Source organism: Macaca fascicularis, chromosome 8, assembly GCF_037993035.2.
Source record: "Macaca fascicularis isolate 582-1 chromosome 8, T2T-MFA8v1.1".
In the NCBI taxonomy this organism is placed as follows: Eukaryota; Metazoa; Chordata; class Mammalia; order Primates; family Cercopithecidae; genus Macaca; species Macaca fascicularis.
Genome location: NC_088382.1, coordinates 41,814,948 through 41,833,240, shown reverse-complemented (window position 1 = coordinate 41,833,240; position 18,293 = coordinate 41,814,948). Strand labels below are relative to the sequence as shown.

General features: G+C 50.2%; 1 protein-coding gene across 35 annotated transcripts in view; it reads left to right on the top strand.

Moving 5' to 3' along the window:
* Window positions 1-18,293, top strand: part of FGFR1 (fibroblast growth factor receptor 1) — a 59,924-nt gene that overhangs the window by 29,969 nt on the left and 11,662 nt on the right. For 9 of the 35 annotated variants that reach the window (XM_073998603.1, XM_065518593.1, XM_073998581.1 and 6 more), the window contains 5 exons: window positions 10,959-11,225; window positions 12,474-12,563; window positions 12,815-12,987; window positions 14,661-14,784; window positions 16,192-16,382. In XM_073998603.1, coding sequence (XP_073854704.1) covers window positions 12,560-12,563; window positions 12,815-12,987; window positions 14,661-14,784; window positions 16,192-16,382 — 492 coding nt within the window. In that variant the 5' untranslated portion in view covers window positions 10,959-11,225; window positions 12,474-12,559. Of the gene's footprint in view, window positions 1-10,958; window positions 11,226-12,473; window positions 12,564-12,814; window positions 12,988-14,660; window positions 14,785-16,191; window positions 16,383-17,702; window positions 17,854-18,293 lie in introns of all 35 variants that reach the window. The other 26 variants (XM_073998606.1, XM_045399069.2, XM_073998582.1 and 23 more) reach the window with 6 other exon arrangements.

Here is an 18,293-nt window from a genome sequence, read left to right as displayed (position 1 = left end):
GCAGTTCTCCTTCTATTTGGGGACTCCGAGAGTTGAGGGAAATACGTATTTTTTGGGCTTCCTCCACCCGAACCGTTGTAGGGTGGTAGCTGTGACCCGGTGAGACGCTTCCGCGCTCTGGCCGGGTCTTGCCAGCCGAAGGTAAGTTTTCAGTTCCATTTCAAAGCCAAAATAATGTAATAAAAAAAACCTCTGCAGAGGGCCTCTGGAGTCCTGCTGCGCTGTTCTGTGCTCCTTTTAAGTTGCTTTCAAAGCCACCCCGAGTTCCTCCCCCACCCACAATTGCCCCCTCATTTATCTCTGGGGAGTTTATACCAAGACTGTAAACATTTCTGGACCACCAGTTTCCCCTGTGTTGCTGGGGAGTTTAGCCTTTCTCTCTAATTTTTTTAACCCAGAAATCCAGAAATCAAAAAGATGGAATAGGGATGATAGAAATTGCTACCCTGAGACATCATGCTAATGGAGGATACCTGGATTTTGTTGGGGGTCAGTTATCTAAGCCCTAAGCCCTTTGGAGTGTAGAACACAGAGTAGGTAAGACAAACACCTACCATCAGCCCAGCACCCCAGCAACATGACTAAGTGCAAGACATAGCCATGAACATTTTCAGCTCTAGGGGAAGGCACATTCATGTTGGGGAGAGGTGGAGAATGCAGTTTGGCCAGTCTCAGAAGAGTGAGTTTTAAGGCCTAGGAAAGTGATGGAGATGATTGCTTGTTGGAGAGAGAGAAGGAGAAAGGCCTGTAGGAGAGGAAAAGGAAAATCAAAGGAGCAGTGAGGATGTTGGCTCCACTGGGGAGGTGGAACTGGGGAGAGTGGGAGAGGAGGTGGTTGAGAGGCTCCAGACCAGCTGGGGCTGTCATGGAGTGTTTGAGGTGGGGGGCAGACAGGAGGCAGCAGTCAGGGCTTGAAAGCCGGGACCCCTGTGAGCCCTGTGCAGTCCTGAGGATGTGGCCCAAGAGGGAGGGCGGACCAGCTCTTTTGCCTCGTGTTCTTAATCTTCTCAGTGGGTCATCAGGGGTCATCAGCTGGAAGCTGTAATCAAGGGTGAGGGGCTCAAGAAGAGAGAAGGTGTCAGGTGACTGCTGGGGATTGAGCTGAGGACAGGGGAGGCAGGGTGCTGTCTCCTGTGGTCCAGGTAGAGTGGCACAGACCTGGAGTGGGCCACGCCTCATCACCCCGTGTGCTGTGACATTGCTGGCTGGACTGAGCCCTGGGAGAGAAGCTGTACACAGTGGAGGGGCCAGGACCCAGCAGATGCAGCCTCTAGAGGTTGTCCTTGTTTTGTGACTTTGGGAGCCATCTCTTAAGCTCCGTTTTTCCCTGTTTAAATGGGAAGGAACACAAGTCACCTGTACGTGAAGAAGAAGCAGGCCCTGTGAAATATGGAGTGCATTGCCAAAATGGGGCATTGTTACTGGTCTTGAGTCTGCCGCAATCACAATGAGCACCTCCCCCATTTTCTCACCTGCCACATTTGGACAGCCCAGCCTGCTGGACTCGCAGAGGCAGGAGAGTGCATTTTATAATTAAAAGCACTCAACTGTAAGGTAATGATTGATACGAGCTGTGGGCTTGAGGAAATGAGGGAAGGAGGGGAGGTAAGGCCAAAGCAACCAACTTCAGAATCTCACGGGAGGTGGTAGGATGCGGGGGTGCCATTAGACAGAATCAAAGAGCTGAGCCAGAAGGGCTTCCTCACCTGGGGACGTCAAGACACTGTGAAGGTTGAGGCTACCTTGCAAAGCAGTAAAGCTGGACTCTGGGTGTGTGTGGATTCTGGAGGACCAGGCTACCTATGTTTGAATCCCAGCTCTGCCACTTAACAACCTAGCTGGGCCATCTTGGACAAATCCCAAATCTTTCTGTGCCCCGGTTTCCCCTCTGAAGATAATAATTCCTTTTTTTTTTTTTTTTTGAGACAGAGTCTGGGTCTGTCGCCCAGGCTGGAGTGCAGTGGTGTGATTTTGGTTCACGGCAACCTCTGCCTCCCAGATTCAAGCGATTCTCCTGCCTCAGCCTCCCAAGTAGCTGGGATTATAGGCATGCACCACCACGCCTGACTGATTTTTTGTATTTTTAGTAGAAATAGGGTTTCACCATGTTGGCCAGGCTGGTCTCAAACTCCTGACCTCAGGTAATCCACCCACCTTGGCCTCCCAAAGGGCTAGGATTACAGGTGTGACCCACCGCACCTGGCCTGAAGATAATGAGGGGGAGGGAGAAGGGATAGCGTTAGGAGATACACCTAATGTAAATGAGGAGTTAATGGGTGCAGCACACCAACATGGCACATGTATACATATGTAACAAACCTGCACGTTGTCCACATGTACCCTAGAACTTAAAGTATGATAAAAAATAATAATACTAATAATTCTAACTCTTAAATACTTCACAAGATTCTAAGTTAACGCATGCTGAGAACTATGCTGGTATGTAGTAAGCCTCCGCATCCGTAGGATAGAAATCATAGTAGGATCAACCTCATAAGGTTCCTATGAGGATGAAATGGGAGGGTCTGTGTTAAAAGCTTTGTGCAGCCTATGGGATCTAGTGAGTGTGCTGGAAATATTGGCCAGTAGTAGTATTGCTGTTTACTCAGATGTTTATGGATCCCTAGATAATATATGGGAAGGCACATGGTACATTGCAAAGTGCTATGTAAATATGTTGTTATTCTTCACTGGGTTCCTGTTAAGTTGTGGGGTTTGGGGATGGATAACTTCCAGACCAGAGTGGCTGCTATGGGACCAGGCTGGTGAAGTGGTATTTCAAAATACATTTTCAGGTGTGTTTGTCCATGTGGCATGAATGCCCTGCATTCATAGTCTCTGCAGAGAGGTGTGTTCCCTGGGATATCTTTGGTGGCTCTGTTCTATCCCTCAGCTTACAAATGGAAATCATTATTTGTTATTCTCCATGAACCTTCCGTTCCTGGCTGGCTGTACAGCCTGGCCTTATCTCCCACTGCCCCTCAGACCAGGGCACAGCCATGCCTGTAAGCACTTCATTCTCGTGTTCCCCCCCAGACATTTCACCTCTCATCTAAATCCTCCCCTCTCCCTTCCCTGTCATTTTGTCCAACCTCTACTCTCACTGCTGATACTTTTCTTTAGGTTTCATGACGTCAGAGCCAGTGCTGGACCTGCCTGTACTTGGTCCTCACGTTCTCCATTTGTCTCATGTTGCAATATAAAATTTTCATCCATATTAAGGTGCTATGCAAATCTTAGCCCCCCTGTTAGGGCAAGACATATGCCTTCTGGGCCTTTGTTTCACCCATTTCTCCTTGCACAGTGACAAGGGCTCCCAGAGTCACCTAATGGTAGCTATGTTGAAGAAAGTTCCCTGTCGTCTTGGATTTCTGAGAACTGGGGTCTCATCTTCTCATAAGAATAGCAAAGTTTGTATGGGTTTGGGCCTCTCATGGTTCCATTCCTTCACCTTTTATAGAGCCCATGACTGGTGGAAGATACAGATTTAGAATCAAGAACTGGGAGGCCGAGGTGGGCGGATCACTTAAGTTCAGGAGTTCAAGACCAGCCTGGCCAGTTCAAAACCCCATCTCTACTGAAAATAGAAAATTAGCCGGGTGTGGTGGCGCTCGTCTGTAGTCCCAGCTACTCAGAGGACTGAGGCATGAGAATCACTTGAACCCGGGAGATGGAAGTTGCAGTGAGCCAAGATCCCAGAACTGCCTTCTAAATGACTAGGAGATTTTTGTCCAGTCCTGCCAGAAGCAAAATGCCGTACCTGTTGGCTTGTTGGGATTACAAGCCTGCAGTATTTGGGGGGAAAGTAGGAAGGGAAGAGGGACTTAGTAGGGCCTCATTATCATTAATTGTGTTCCTTGAACGTGAAAGCACCATGGGAAAGTCTCCTCCCACCCCTGCCTCTGTCCTTTCTAGCTGCTTCCTTGAGGATTACCAAAAAGTGTGGGTCTCTGGTGGGCTCCTAATTCTTCCTTAGGGGATAGAGACACCTTAGAGAGGCAGGGTGGGTTTGATGTATGAATCCCTGTCACTCGCTCTAAAAGGATCACTGGTTGCAGCCTGCACAAATTCCCAAGGTCCACCTGCCAGCTGCTTTGACCCAGGAACCTGTGTGGTAATGAGATCAGCAGCCTGAGTCCTCTAATGATGTTCAAGTCAAACCGTAACCCTGACTTTCCCACTCCTGTTGGTGAGAAGAGTGACTCCATTCTGTTGGCATCAAAGCATAAGGCACCTTTTTTTTCACAATGCACTTTTTTTGTTGTTGAGACAGGGTCTCTGTTGCCCAGGCTGGAGTGCAGGCAAGATTATAGCTCCTGCAGCCTTGAGCTCCTGAACTCAAGGGATCCTCCTTCCTCTGCCTCCCAAGTACCTGGGGACTACAGGCATGCACCACTATGCTTGGCTGATTTTTTTATTTTTTGCAGAGACAGGGTCTGACTGTGTTGCCAGGGCTGGTTTTGAACTCCTAGCCTCAAGCAGTCCTCCCACCTTGGCCTCCCAAAGGGCTGGGATTACAGGCATGAGCCACCGCACCCAATCCACAATGCATTGTTAACACATGGCACCTCGAGCCTGTAATAGTGAACAGCCAGTCTTTTTCAGCCTCAGGCTTGGTCACCAGGGAATCCAGGAAACAGATGCATAAAGCAAGTGTTTAGGTGCCGCTTTCCTGTCAGCATCCCCATTGTGCATTTTGAGGACAACCTTTGTATCTGATTCCAATCAATCAGGTTCTCCAAGAGTTGGAATGCTGGTTTCAAGTGACTGAACAATAAAGTGGCTTTCTTTTCTTCGTCTTTCTTGGCCAGTCCAATAAAAGTCTTCTTGGCCAGTCCTTGCTAATGGACACCCTGGCCTGTTGGTCTTGACCAGAGAACCTGAGTTGACTCAGGGCAACTGGAGCTGAAGAGGCTAGAACCTTTCTAATGAGGACATAAGTGAAGGACACTGGAAAGACCAAAAGCGAATGGAAAGTGCTGACTGGTAATTGCAGGGTGAGTCATGCTCACTGACTAGTGAGCAGTCATGCCCCCAAATCAGCCACCTTATCTAGAATTCCCCAAGGTCCGGGCCACTGGACAGGGTAGTGACGCGGTCAAGCAGGGCCTGGAAAGCATACAAGCAGTTGGTTCCATCTCCTCCTATAGGAAGGTGGCATCATCCCTGCTTTGTAAACGGAGAACCTGACACACACCAAGAGCACTCCTAGCCATGGAAAAAAGCCGCTAGAACCCGAGGTTAGGCTGATTTTTGGTTCCTCTGAAAATTAGCTTTTGCCAGATGCTAGATTCAGTTCTGGACCTATTGAGTAGTCTCTGGGTTTTTGACCTTGTTAGGCACTGTGGGAAAATTATACGTACGTCTGTGCTGAGTTGCTTGCTAATTCCTAGGAGAGACTTAGACATTCTGGACAATTAAGAAGCAATACAGGCCGGGCGCGGTGGCTCATGCCTGTAATCCCAGCACTTTAGGAGGCCGAGGCTGGCGGATCACGAGGTCAGGAGATCGAGACCATCCTGGCTGACACGGTGAAACTCCATCTCTACTAAAAATACAAAAAATTAGCCAGGCGTGGTGGTGGGCGCCTGTAGTCCCAGCTACTCAGGAGGCTGAGGCAGGAGAATGGCGTGAACCCAGGAGGCAGAGCTTGCAGTGAGCTGAGATCCTGCCACTGCACTCCAGCCTGGGCGATAGAGCGAGATTCTGTCTCAAAAAATAAAAAGAAGCAATACAGGCCAGGCACGGAGGCTCACGTCTGTAATCCCAGCACTTTGGGAGGCTGAGGCGGGTGGATCACCTGAAGTCAGGAGTTCAAGACCAGCCTGACTAACATGGTGAAACCCCATCTCTACTAAAAATACAAAATTAGCTGGGCGTGGTGGCACGTGCCTGTGATAATCCCAGCTACTCGGGAGGCTGAGGCAAGAGAATTGCTTGAACCCAGGAGGCAAAGGTTGCAGTAAGCCGAGATCACGCCATTGCACTCCAGCCTGAGCAACGAGTGAAATTCTGTCTCAAAAGAAAAGAAGCAATACAGCTCTTTGAGAAAGATGCAGTCGTAGGTGGTGTGGCGTTGCAGTCCACCCGCTCCTGCTCCTCACTCACCGCTGTTCTGAACAAGTCAGTCAGGAAGTCGCACTGCAGCCATGGCTTTTAAAGATACTAAAATCACCTGTGAAGCTGGAGGTGACCATTCATCAAATTTGAATCCCTCTAATGAGCCACAGCATAAAATCCCTGGAGAAAGTGTGTGCTGACTTGATTCAGAGGAGGAAAGGAAAAGAATGTCAAGGTGAAGGGATCAGTTTGAATGCATGCCAAGACTTTGAGACTCACTATAAGAAAATCTCCTTGTGGTGAAGGTTCAGAGTCATGGATCGTTTCTAGATGAGAATCCACCATCTACCCACTGACTTGCACAGTCCTGAGATTGTTAAGCGGTTGACGTCCATCAGTATTGAGCCAGGAATTGAGGTGGAAGTCACCAATGCAGATGCTCAAAGTCAACTACTAATAAATTGATTAGCAGTTGTTTAAAAAGAAAAAAAAAAAAAAAAGCAGCAGCAATATGGGTTGAGTGCAGTGGCTCACGCCTGTAATCCCAACACTTTGGGAAGTCGAGGTGGGTGGATTGCTTGAGTCTAGGAGTTCAAGACCAGCCTGGGCAACATGTTGAAACTTTAACTTATTATTTTAAAAAAGAAACATTATACCCAATGTCTGTCAATTGAGGACTGCAATGTGGTATGTCTACACAATGGAATATTATTAGGTCATTAAAAGGAACAAAGTGCTGATTCTATGCTATAACATGGAGGAAGCTTGAACACATGCTAAGTGAAAGAAGCCAGTCACAAAAGATCACATATTGTATGATTCCATTGATATGAAATATCTAGAATAGCCAAATCCATAGACAGAAAGCAGATTAGTGGTTGCTTAGACTGGGAATAGGGGATAGAGGAGTGACTACTATGAGTCAGGCATTTTTTGAGGGGTGGGGGATGGTAAAAATGTTCTAAAGTGTGATTGTGGTGAATGATTGCACAACTCTGAATATACAAAAACCATTTAATGGATGAATATTACAGCATGTGAATTACCTGTCTGCTGTTTAAAACAATAGAAACAATACAAAATAGAATGTAATTGAGTGTGAATTTGTGTGATTCAGACAGTAACTGTTTTACAGAAAATTAGAGATGAGACATTGGTGTAAACAAGGCTTCCTAGTTTGTTGTTTTGTTTTAAGACAGGGTCTGGCTGGGTGCAGTGGCTCACACTTGTAATCCCAGCACTTGCTAACTGAAGATGCAAGGACTGAGGTGGGTGGATCACTTGAGGTCAGGAGTTCAAGGCCAGCCTGGTCAACATGGCGAAACCCCGTCTCTACTAAAATGCAAAAATAAGCCAGGCATTGTGGCATACGCCTGTAGTCCCAGCTACTCCAGAGGCTGAAGTGGGAAAATGGCTTGAACCTGGGAAGCAGAGGTTGCAGCAAGCCGAGATTGTGCCACTGCACTCCAGCCTGGGCAACAAAGCAACTCTGTCTTTAAAAAAGAAAAAAAAAAAGGGTCTTTGTCGCCCAGTGGCATGATCATAGCTCACTGTAGCCCAACTCCTGGGCTTAAGCAGTCCTATCTCAGCCCACTGCGTAGCTGGGACCACAGGCATGTGCCACCAAGTCTGGCTAGTTTTTAAATTTTTTTGTAGAGACAAGGTCTCACTATGTTGCCCAGGCTGGTCTTGAACTCCTGGGCTCAAGTGAGCCGCCTGCCTCAGCCTCCCCAAGTGCTGGGATTGCAGGCATAAGCCACTGCGCCCAGTCCCTAGACATTTTGGATGGTGGACTTTGAGTAGTTTGAGGCAGGAGGACTCTGGAGTGGCGCTGACAGTCCTCCGGATGGAGTAAGCTTTGCCATGGCAGGGAGGATGCAGCTGGGGCTGAAAGCATCCCGACTGGGGGGTGGGGAGGGTGGCGGTGGGGAGGGACAAACCCTGGTAGAGAGAATGGGGTTGGCTGGAGAGAGTGGAAGCCGATTGCAGGGAGTCTTGAAGGTGAGGCAGGGATGTGAATTTTATTCAGTACACAGGGTAGATTTTAATCAGAAAAATAATGTCAAGCACATGACGGCTTGGAAGCGGGAGTCTGAGCTGCAGCCCCAGGGAGGCCGTTTAAAAGATCATCCCCGCCGGGTGTGGTGGATCCTGCCAGCACTTGGAGAGGCCTAGGCAGGCAGATCACGGGGTCAAGAGTTTTAGACCAGCCTGACCAACGTGGTGAAACCCCATCTCTACTAAAAATACAAAAATTAGCTGGGTGTGTTGGCGCACGCCTGTAATCTCAGCAACTCAGGAGGCTGAGGCAGGAGAATCGCTTGAACCCGGGAGGCGGAGATTGTAGTGAGCTGAGATCGCACCACTTCACCCCAGCCTGGGCAAAAGAGTGAAACTCCATCTCAAAAAAAAAAAAAAAAAAAAAAAAATTATCCCAAGATGGTTCTGGGAAAGGGAGAGGATAGAGCATACCTGAGCCATGTTTGGAAGGGAACTGGGGTCTAAGCTTGCATCAGGAGGAAAGCGAGCTGGTTCTTGAGGCTTTTAGAGATCACGTATAGTGGAGTTTTGTTTGCACGTTCTGGTTGGGACCGTCAGGAAGGTATGGATCCAAGCTGGTATCAGCTAGAGCGGGTCTCACCAGGGCCAGTGTTCCTTTGCTACTTTCTCTTGGAGGGAAATAAAAGCCTGGGGGTTCTCTTTGCTACGGTTTTGTCTTTGGGAGCTGCTTTTTTCTCTGGGACCAGGCTGCAATAGGCCTTGGGTTGCCAGAGGGTAAGAATTCAAGTTTACTCTTGACCAACGGGTTGCACAGATCACAAGCTGCAAAATATTTAATCACTGAGGTCATTTGAGGGAAATGAGATTTGATCAATAGGAGTGTCTGCTCTGTTCCTTAAGAGTCGAGTCTAAACTGCTTTTCCCCTACCTTCATTGGGCAAAACCACAGACCATTAAAAATGGAAAGAATAACTTCTTCTAAGGCCCACAAAAGCTTATTTTTAATCAGTTGTGTGGTCTACTCACCTTTGTGGTGTTCCCCTTGACCGGACTCACAAAAATAAACGTGTGCAAGCCTAGTGGTGTCTGAGCCCTTCTAAAGCAGCACCCTTGTGTCTGACAACTCTTATTTAAGATAAAGCCCATGGGTCGATGCAGGACTGGGCCTGCAACCTCAGCCCCCATGAGGGAAACCACTGTCAGTCCCTGTCAGTTGCTGGTCACTTCTGAAGCGCGGGACACCTATTTTCATTTTTAAGGTTTCTAGCGGAAGCCTGCTGAGCACTTCAGAAAGACTCTCTTTCAAATAAGGGGGAGTGAAAGAGAAAAGGGAGATTAGAAAGGAAGGCAGTGAAGAGCTAGGGTGACTGCACGTGTGGTATTTACTGAGCAAGCATTTCCTGGGCGCCAGGCATCATGGTGGACGCTGGGGATTTGAAGGTACCGATGACACATCCCCACACTCAGGTTCAGAAAGAGGACTGCCCTTCAGTGTGACAGGTGCCAGGAAGGGGAGGGCACCTAACCCAGACTCGGAGTCAGCACCGCCCTCGAGGAGAAGTCAACAACTAGGCTGAGACAGAAGAGTGAGTATTGAGAGCTGGACAGAAACAGTCGGGGGCTCTGTGGCCGCTGGGGCAGGCGTGAGCCACAGCAGGGGCTGAGGGAGAGCAGGCTCTTTCAGAGCCTTGTGCATCGCATTGGGGAGCGACAGTTGCTCTCCAGAGTCTCTTAGGGTGAACAGATGGTGAGAAAAGTCCTCTCCAAGGCTGTGGGCGGGGTGTGGATGGTAGGTGAGAGGTGGAAGGTTCCAGGAGTACGTTTGAACATCCTAAAAGGAAATAGAAACTTCATTTCCCCTCGTGAGTGCAGAGGGGTGTGTTCGGGAGATGGGTAACAGCCCAGCATGGTGGACTCAGGTGTGTCTGGGCCACGGGCCTTCTTGAACGCGTGTGGGAAGAGGCACTGGTCAGGGGAGGGACAGGTGCTCTTGGCGGTATCAGATCTTGTGTGAGGTGCGGACACCCCGGTGGGTCCAGCACTCCCACCCAGGGACAGAGAAGGACGGGGCACGGGGAGGGAGAGTGGATGGTGGGGGGCCTGAGAGGGTGTGCCCAGGCAGAGGGCTGAGGAGAAAGGACCTTTGTGTGCGACAGCTCCTGCTGCCAGAGCAAGTGTGGGTTTTATGGCAGCTGTGGCCTCTGGTTCTAATATAGTCAACAGCTCCAAATCCCCTGCCCTGACACCTGTTAGCGAGAGGTTCCCTGAGCTGACCTCTCTTTGGGCTGCCCCCTCCCAGCATGTGCATCTGACATGTCGGGGGCGAGACCCCCACCCTCGCCGAATCACACACATCCCGGTCAGCCCCTGGTTGACAAATTGCCTTCTCTCGACTTGGGCAGGGGCTGCTGGGGTTTTGAGGGGCGGGGTTTGTTCAGCTGTTGCTAGGGAAGGGTGAGGCTGAGCTATCCCAAAAGAAATGGGGTGTTCCTCTGGCAAGTGGGGATCTTGGCAAAGAACTGAGTGTCCGGGGAGGGGGCAACTCTGGACACAAAGAAGTCCTGGGGAGGGCTGACCTTTCCCCTTAGGATGGGGGGAAATGAAATGTGATCCGCTTAATGCTGCTACAGCTGCTTCCTAACTTTGCCTCTTTCTTCCTTTGACTTTTGGAGGAGTGGGGTGGAAAAGAGATGGGGGTTCCCAGGCAGCGAGCTGTTTCCCCACTGACCCATGCTCCAACTCCCACTGCCCCGGCTCAGTAGCCTCCAGTAAGTGATGCCCGGGACGGTGCGGCTCCGTGTGGCCAGCATAATTCCCTTTGTCTCTCCCCTCCTCCCCTCTCCCTGTCTTCCTCTCTCGCCCCTTGGCCTCCCTTCCCGGCCCCGTGGTGGCTGCAGCCCAGCCCTGGGGAGCCCCTGTGGAAGTGGAGTCCTTCCTGGTCCACCCCGGTGACCTGCTGCAGCTTCGCTGTCGGCTGCGGGACGATGTGCAGAGCATCAACTGGCTGCGGGACGGGGTGCAGCTGGCAGAAAGCAACCGCACCCGCATCACAGGGGAGGAGGTGGAGGTGCAGGACTCCGTGCCCGCGGACTCCGGCCTCTATGCTTGCGTAACCAGCAGCCCCTCGGGCAGCGACACCACCTACTTCTCCGTCAATGTTTCAGGTTGGTAGCCAAGCCGTGCCCTCGCCCCTCCCTAGACCCACCCCCTCCACCCCTCTCTGCCAGTATCAGAGGAAGGTGAACCTCCTCCCCCTCCGTGGTCTGCCCCCACTCTGCTTCAGAAACTGCTGCCCACTAACATTGCTCCCTGCCTGCCGCGTGGCTTGGCTCTCAGAGGGGTGACCAGGTGGGGTGGGCCCCAGGGCCGGAGATCTGGGGCTTCCAGGACACACCTCGGAGGTGATTGCCAGGGCTATTGGGATGTTAAGACCCTGTGATTTTTTTCCACCACAGCTTGCCCAGATCTCCAGGAGGCTAAGTGGTGCTCGGCCAGCTTCCACCCCATCACTCCCTTGCCATTTGGACTTGGTACTCGGCTTAGTGATTAGAGCCCCCGAACAGGTGGTGGGATCCCTGCTCTGCTGGAGAGGAACCCAGGTGCACTGCAAGGGAGCTGTGCGAGGGCAGCCAGGGAGCCCTGGAGCTCTGTGAACTTGGGAACCTGCCACTATTAGAATGTGACTTTCACAAAACTAGGAGTTGAGGAAGTGTTGCTGAAATTTTCTTTATGCCAATTTTGCACCTCGGGGTGCGGACTTGGCACCAGATCCCCAAAGGTGATAGGAAGGACTGGAGAAAGATCTGGCATGAACCCTGATGGGTGAGATAACATGTGTGTCAAGCCTGTTCTTACAAGAAATAAATACTTACTGGGAAGAGGTGTTGGCAGCTGCCGGGGTGTTGGGTGCCCTATCTGCTCTGGTTAGGGAGGGCAGCCCCCAAACCTTAGTGGACACATGCTAGAAAAATTCTGACTGTGGAGTGTTTAGCCCATCGTTTGGAAATAGCATCTAGCTACAATGTGTCTAGACCTGCCTGGGTTTCCCTGTAGTCAGCCGTCCAAAGAAGAATACACGCTGCCTGGCACCAGCACACCCAGGTGGTACCACAAGTTGAGAGAGAGCCTTTGAATGTAGGACGGAATTAAGTTAAAGAGGAACAGCTGACCCTGATGGAACCACCCAGTGTGAAGGCTTCCAGGCAGTGGGAGCAGTGCTTTGGGGAAGGAAGGAAACACGCACAGGAACTGTTCTTAAACAGTTTCCATCCCACCAAGAGATCGTCACTAAGGGAGAAGTGGGACTGGTATCCCCATGGGGAGGGTGTTTGTGTTCATCTGGAACTGCACTAGCCTTGGCGAAACCTAGGGGTCCCTAGGAGGAACCTCAGTGCCCCTTCTTCTTCCCATAGATGCTCTCCCCTCCTCAGAGGATGATGATGATGATGATGACTCCTCTTCAGAGGAGAAAGAGACAGATAACACCAAACCAAACCGTATGCGTGAGACACTGTTTCCTATCTTACTGCCCTTTGGGTCTGGGCGTTGGGTTTAAGAGGGGAGGGGAAGGCTGAAAGGGGAGGAGGAGAGGGCACATGGGGTCACGATGCCTGTTCTGCTAAGTGCCAGGCACTGCTCACAGGTGTTGGGCAGATGGGCAGGGCACCCCCAGGTCCTGGCCTGGGCCCTGCTCCTGAGCCTGACCAGCTGCTCCTCCCCACCCTGCCTCTCTCTCTCGGCTTTCCCCGGGCAGCCGTAGCTCCATATTGGACATCCCCAGAAAAGATGGAAAAGAAATTGCATGCGGTGCCAGCTGCCAAGACAGTGAAGTTCAAATGCCCTTCCAGTGGGACCCCAAACCCCACACTGCGCTGGTTGAAAAATGGCAAAGAATTCAAACCTGACCACAGGATTGGAGGCTACAAGGTACGTGTGTGTGCATGCGAAAGTTGAGTAACGGGAACAGGGGAGGCCGAGCTAGGAAGTCCTGATTACACGCTTTTCATTGTTTTAAGTAATACTTTCTACCTATACAGGTTATGTATTAAAATTTTTAAATGCAAAAAAATGCAAATAAAGTTTAAAAATTTCTTCAGTCTTCTTTCTGTGTAATATGGTTTTTACATAGTTGATCACGTCATGTATAATAATTTCCTTGCCTTGTCATTTGTTGACATGAGTGTTTTCATGATATATTTGAAGCATGAATGTTTGAAACATATAAGATTCCATTATTTTTAAATCCCATAATTTGGCTGGGCACAGTGGCTCACACCTGTAATCCTGTCACTCTGAGAAGCCAAGGTGAGCAGATTGCTTGAGCTCAGGAGTTCGAGACCAGCCTGGGCAACATGGTGAAACCTCTCTACTAAAAATACAAAAAATTAGCCATGCGTGGTGGCAGGCTCCTGTAATTCCAGGTACTCGGGAGGCTGAGGCAGGAGAATTGCTTGAACCCGGGAGGCAGAGGTTGCAGTGAGCTGAGATCATGTCACTTCACTCCAGCCTGGGTGACAGAGCGAGACTCTGTCTCCAAAAAAACAACAAAAAAGTCCCATAATTTAATGAACTATTTTGTGATATTAGGTATTTTCTGGTTTTTCACCATAATAAATAATGTTGCAGTGAATCTCTTGTCAGCATTTTTAAGTGTGCTTCCTTAGGACAGATTGTTACAAGTGAAATTAACAACTTAAAGGGTGTAAGCATTATTTATTTATTTATTTATAGATGGAGTCTTGCTCTGTCGCCTAGGCTGGAGTGCAATGATGCCATCTTGGCTCATTGCAAGCTCCGCCTCCCGGGTTCATGCCATTCTCCTGCCTCAGCCTCCCGAGTATCTGGGATTATATGTGCAGGCCACCATGCCCGGCTGATTTTTGTATTTTTAGTAGAGACGGGGTTTCCCCATGTTGGTCAGGCTGGTCTTGAACTTCTGACCTCAAGTGATCTGTCATCTTGGGCCTCCCAAAGTGCTAGGATTACAGGCATGAGCCACCGCACCCAGCCAGAAACATTTTAAATTAATTCACCATGCAGTCACTACATGCAAGACACCATGCTTTAAATGCTACAAGACAGTGTTCCTGCCCATAAAAATTTTCCAGTCTCATCAGAGTCAAATGTCCATGAGTGGCTACCGTAAAAAGCAGACTGTGATCAGTGCCCTGGTAGGCAGAGGAAAGGGTGAGCACGGTTCTGACCAGAGACTGGACTGGAGGAGATGGTTTTTGAAATGAGCTGTCAAGGGCAACAGGGGCTGGATTCTTAGTATAATAGGGGAGGTGCACAGTTGGGAACATTCCTGGTGTATTTGGAAGTGTTTGCAGAAGGCACATCTGTCCAGATTACGAATGACCTTGAACGTCACAGTGGAGACTTCCAGAGTCTTTACACCCCATCTACCACCTTGCAGAGTGTGAACGGGCTGGTAGTGGGGGCAACCCACGCCTTGTCCTAGCCAACCCTGCAGCTTGGAGCCCTGTGCCACCAGACTCTGATATGGAGGGCAGGTGCCACGGGGTGCCAACATTGTCATGGGGCTTCTGCCTGTATTTTCCTTCAGACTCTGAAAGTATCCCTTCGGCATTTCCCCTCAGGTCCGTTATGCCACCTGGAGCATCATAATGGACTCCGTGGTGCCCTCTGACAAGGGCAACTACACCTGCATTGTGGAGAATGAGTATGGCAGCATCAACCACACCTACCAGCTGGATGTCGTGGGTAAGAGGACAGAGGCGGCAGGAGGAATGCATTTAGTGGGAAGAGCTGAGCTTGGAGAACACAGCCGGGGTGTCCAGGTTTCTTAGGGGCAGAGTCAGGATAGCGGTTGGCACTTCTTGGCTTTGTCACCTTGAGCAGGTCACTTCTCCCTTTTGAGTCTCACTTTTCTTATCTGTAAAATAGAGTTAAGATCAGACAACACATGTCAAAGCTGGTTGTCACTGTGAAATGGAAGGTGGTTTCAGAGTCTGTCCTGAAGGAGATGCTGTTGGAGAGGTGTTAAATGTAGCGCAACAGGAGCTGTCGCTTAATGCCAGCAATGTGCCAGGCTCCTTAAATACCTGCTCTGTAATGCTTGTGGCACACCTGCAAGGTAGGTGGTATTAGTCTAGCTCTGCACAGGAGCCCAGGCAGTGAGGCTCAGAGAGGTGAGATACCTTGCTGATGCAGAACTGTACACCTGTGCCAACTTCAGGGCATCACAGGAGACTCTAGGAAGAATGTTGAGCCTCTTGGAGCGATTACCACAGCGTTTTCCTTCTAGGAGTTCTGAAAATCACTCCCTAGAGATCATTGGGTACAGAGTCTCTCAGTCAGTCTTCTTCTTGTGATAATATGGTCTAAAAAGGAGATTGTGGCCAGGCGCAGTGGCTTATGAGCTCCAGGTGGCGTAATGGGATTATTCATGCCTGTGATCCCATGACTTTAGGAAGCCAAGGCAGGAGGATTGCTTGAGGCCAGGAGTTTGAGACCAGCCTGGGCAACACAGTGAGATCCTGTCTCTATAAAAAAATTTAAAAATTAGCCTAGTGCAGTGGCATGTACTTGTAGTCCCAACTGAGTGACTGAGGCTACTGAGGTGGGATGATCACTTGAGCCCAGGAGTTCCAAGCTGCAGTGAGCTATGAAGACACCCTTGTGCTCCAGCATGGGTGACAAAGTGAGACCCTGCCTCTAAAAAAAGTAAAAAGGAGATTCTGATCCAGGAGGTTGGGGTAAGGTCTGAGATCCCGCATTTCTAACAAGCTCCTAAAGGATGCTGGTAGCACTGCTGGCGGATCACGCTGTGAACAGCAGGAGTCTAAGTGACTCTGGTTTTACTTGAGGAGGAGCAGGTTATGCTGAGGTCTGGGGGTGCAACTGAGTTAGAAGGTTCTCCATTAAAGCATGAGCGATTTACTGTGACTATAAATATGACCGCCTTGGGAAGGAGGATCCTGATGGCTTAGGGCCTGAAGAGATGGTGTCCCTTCCCCCTGCTCTGTTTTGAGAGGCCTGGGCTCAGCAGAAGTGCTGGGACGTGTACAGCCCATCACTGGGAAAGCCAAGTGGGACGCAGGTGAGCCCACCCTTCTTTAGCCCTGGCAAGGTCCCCGTGACAAGCTCCTCCTCTCCCCTCTTCCACAGAGCGGTCCCCTCACCGGCCCATCCTGCAAGCAGGGTTGCCCGCCAACAAGACAGTGGCCCTGGGTAGCAACGTGGAGTTCATGTGTAAGGTGTACAGTGACCCACAGCCGCATATCCAGTGGCTAAAGCACATCGAGGTGAACGGGAGCAAGATTGGTCCAGACAACCTGCCTTATGTCCAGATCTTGAAGGTAATCACGGCACCAGTCTTCGTGGGCCAGTCTGCTGAGAAGGAGACCAGTGTCTCGGGGGCTCAAGTTCCTGGGGGCAGGCTCAGTGCCCCCGAATGGGATCATTCCTCACCCTTCAGGCACACACACTCCATCTCGGTAGGGATCTAGCCACATCCCCCAGGACTAGTGACAGAGGTCACAAAGTGGAGGTGAGCTGGGAACAGAGGGCTGCAGGGATGGGTGATGCTGGTCTGTTAAAATTTTTGAGAGCAACGTCACTGGGGCTTTGGGGTCAGCTACGCGAGGAAGGCATTTGGACCCCTGCCTTTTCATTGCCCGAAACCAGAGCCTTTCCGACAAGCATTTCCCAGTCTTAGCCCTGCGTCCTGAGTTACGTACAATCTTTCTGGCAAATGGGGTGCATGATAAGAGCATCTTTTATGAAGAGTTGGAAAAACAGATGCCACCTATAAATTCTAAGCCATATGAGGAGTAATGAATGGCATTTTCTTCCTTTTTCCTCTCACTCCCAGACATTCATTGTCCCTGAATGCTCCATTAATCCAGGGAAGGTAATTGCCTAAACCTCCAGTGGATCTCGCAACAGGAAGGAACCAGAAGCTGGGAAAGTTGTTTACCTCTTTGTCCCAGAGTTAGACCTCATCCTCCCCTGGCTTGGCTGTCTCAGAGATATACTGGCCCTCCCTTCTCTTCTCTTTGCTACTGGTGCTAAAACTGCTCTGTAGGTCATTGGCCACTGTCCCCACTCACACAACCCCTGCTCTAGTCCTGGAGGGAGTGGGTTAAACACAAATAGAACATTCCATTTGAAGCAGTGATTTTTTTTTTTTTAAATCAAATGCTTTGGACTTTTGAAGTCCACTTGTTCTGTCCTTCTAAAAGGGAAAGAAGGCCGGGCGCAGTGGCTCACGCCTGTAATCCCAGCACTTTAGATCACTTGAGGTCAGGAGTTTGAGACCAGCCTGGCCAACATGGTGAAACCCCATCTCTACTAAAAATACAAAAATTAGCCTTGTGTAGTGGTTGGCACCTGTAGTCCCAGCTACTCAGGAGGCTGAGGCAAGAGAACTGCTTGAACCCAGGAGGCGGAGGTTGCAGTGAGCTGATACCACGCCACTGTACTCCAGCCTGCGTGACAGAGTGAGTGAGACTCTGTCTCAAAAAAAAAAAAAAAAAAATCTAAAAGGGAAAGATAAGAAATCTCACTTAACATCTCCCTTCGCTCCCTGGGCCTGCCTGAAAGTTACACGGGAGCAACATGCGTGGCCACGTCTCAGCGTTTGCCCAACTGACTGGTGTGTCGTTGGTTTGTTCCAGCATTCGGGGATTAATAGCTCGGATGCGGAGGTGCTGACCCTGTTCAATGTGACAGAGGCCCAGAGCGGGGAGTATGTGTGTAAGGTTTCCAATTATATTGGTGAAGCTAACCAGTCTGCGTGGCTCACTGTCACCAGACCTGTGGCAAAAGGTAATGGGGAGATGGATGGGATCCTGTGCTGGGGATTTGATGTAGGCCCCAAGCTGCTGGGGCAGGCGGAGAAGCCAGTACCGGACTGTCCTTGCCACCCTACTGTATTTCTAGTGCCCAGAGCCATGGAAAAATACCCGGCCTGGGAGGCTGGTTTGGTTTGGTATTGTGTTGGTGTCTGCGGGCTCCCTCTCTGCCTTCTGTGTGTTCCTTGGCTGTGTGTGGATCCATGCGAGGACTCACGGGGACACGGTCTTGCTGTGTTACAAATAGTACTTCAGACTGAAGGTGTGAGTGAGTGGTGGTTAAGACAAGGGGCCATAGGCCAGGCACGGTGGCTCATGCCTGTAATCCTAGCACTTTGGGAGGCTGAGGTGGGAGGATCGCTTGAAGCCAGGAGTTTGAGACCAGCCTGGGCAACATAGCAAGACCCCATCTCT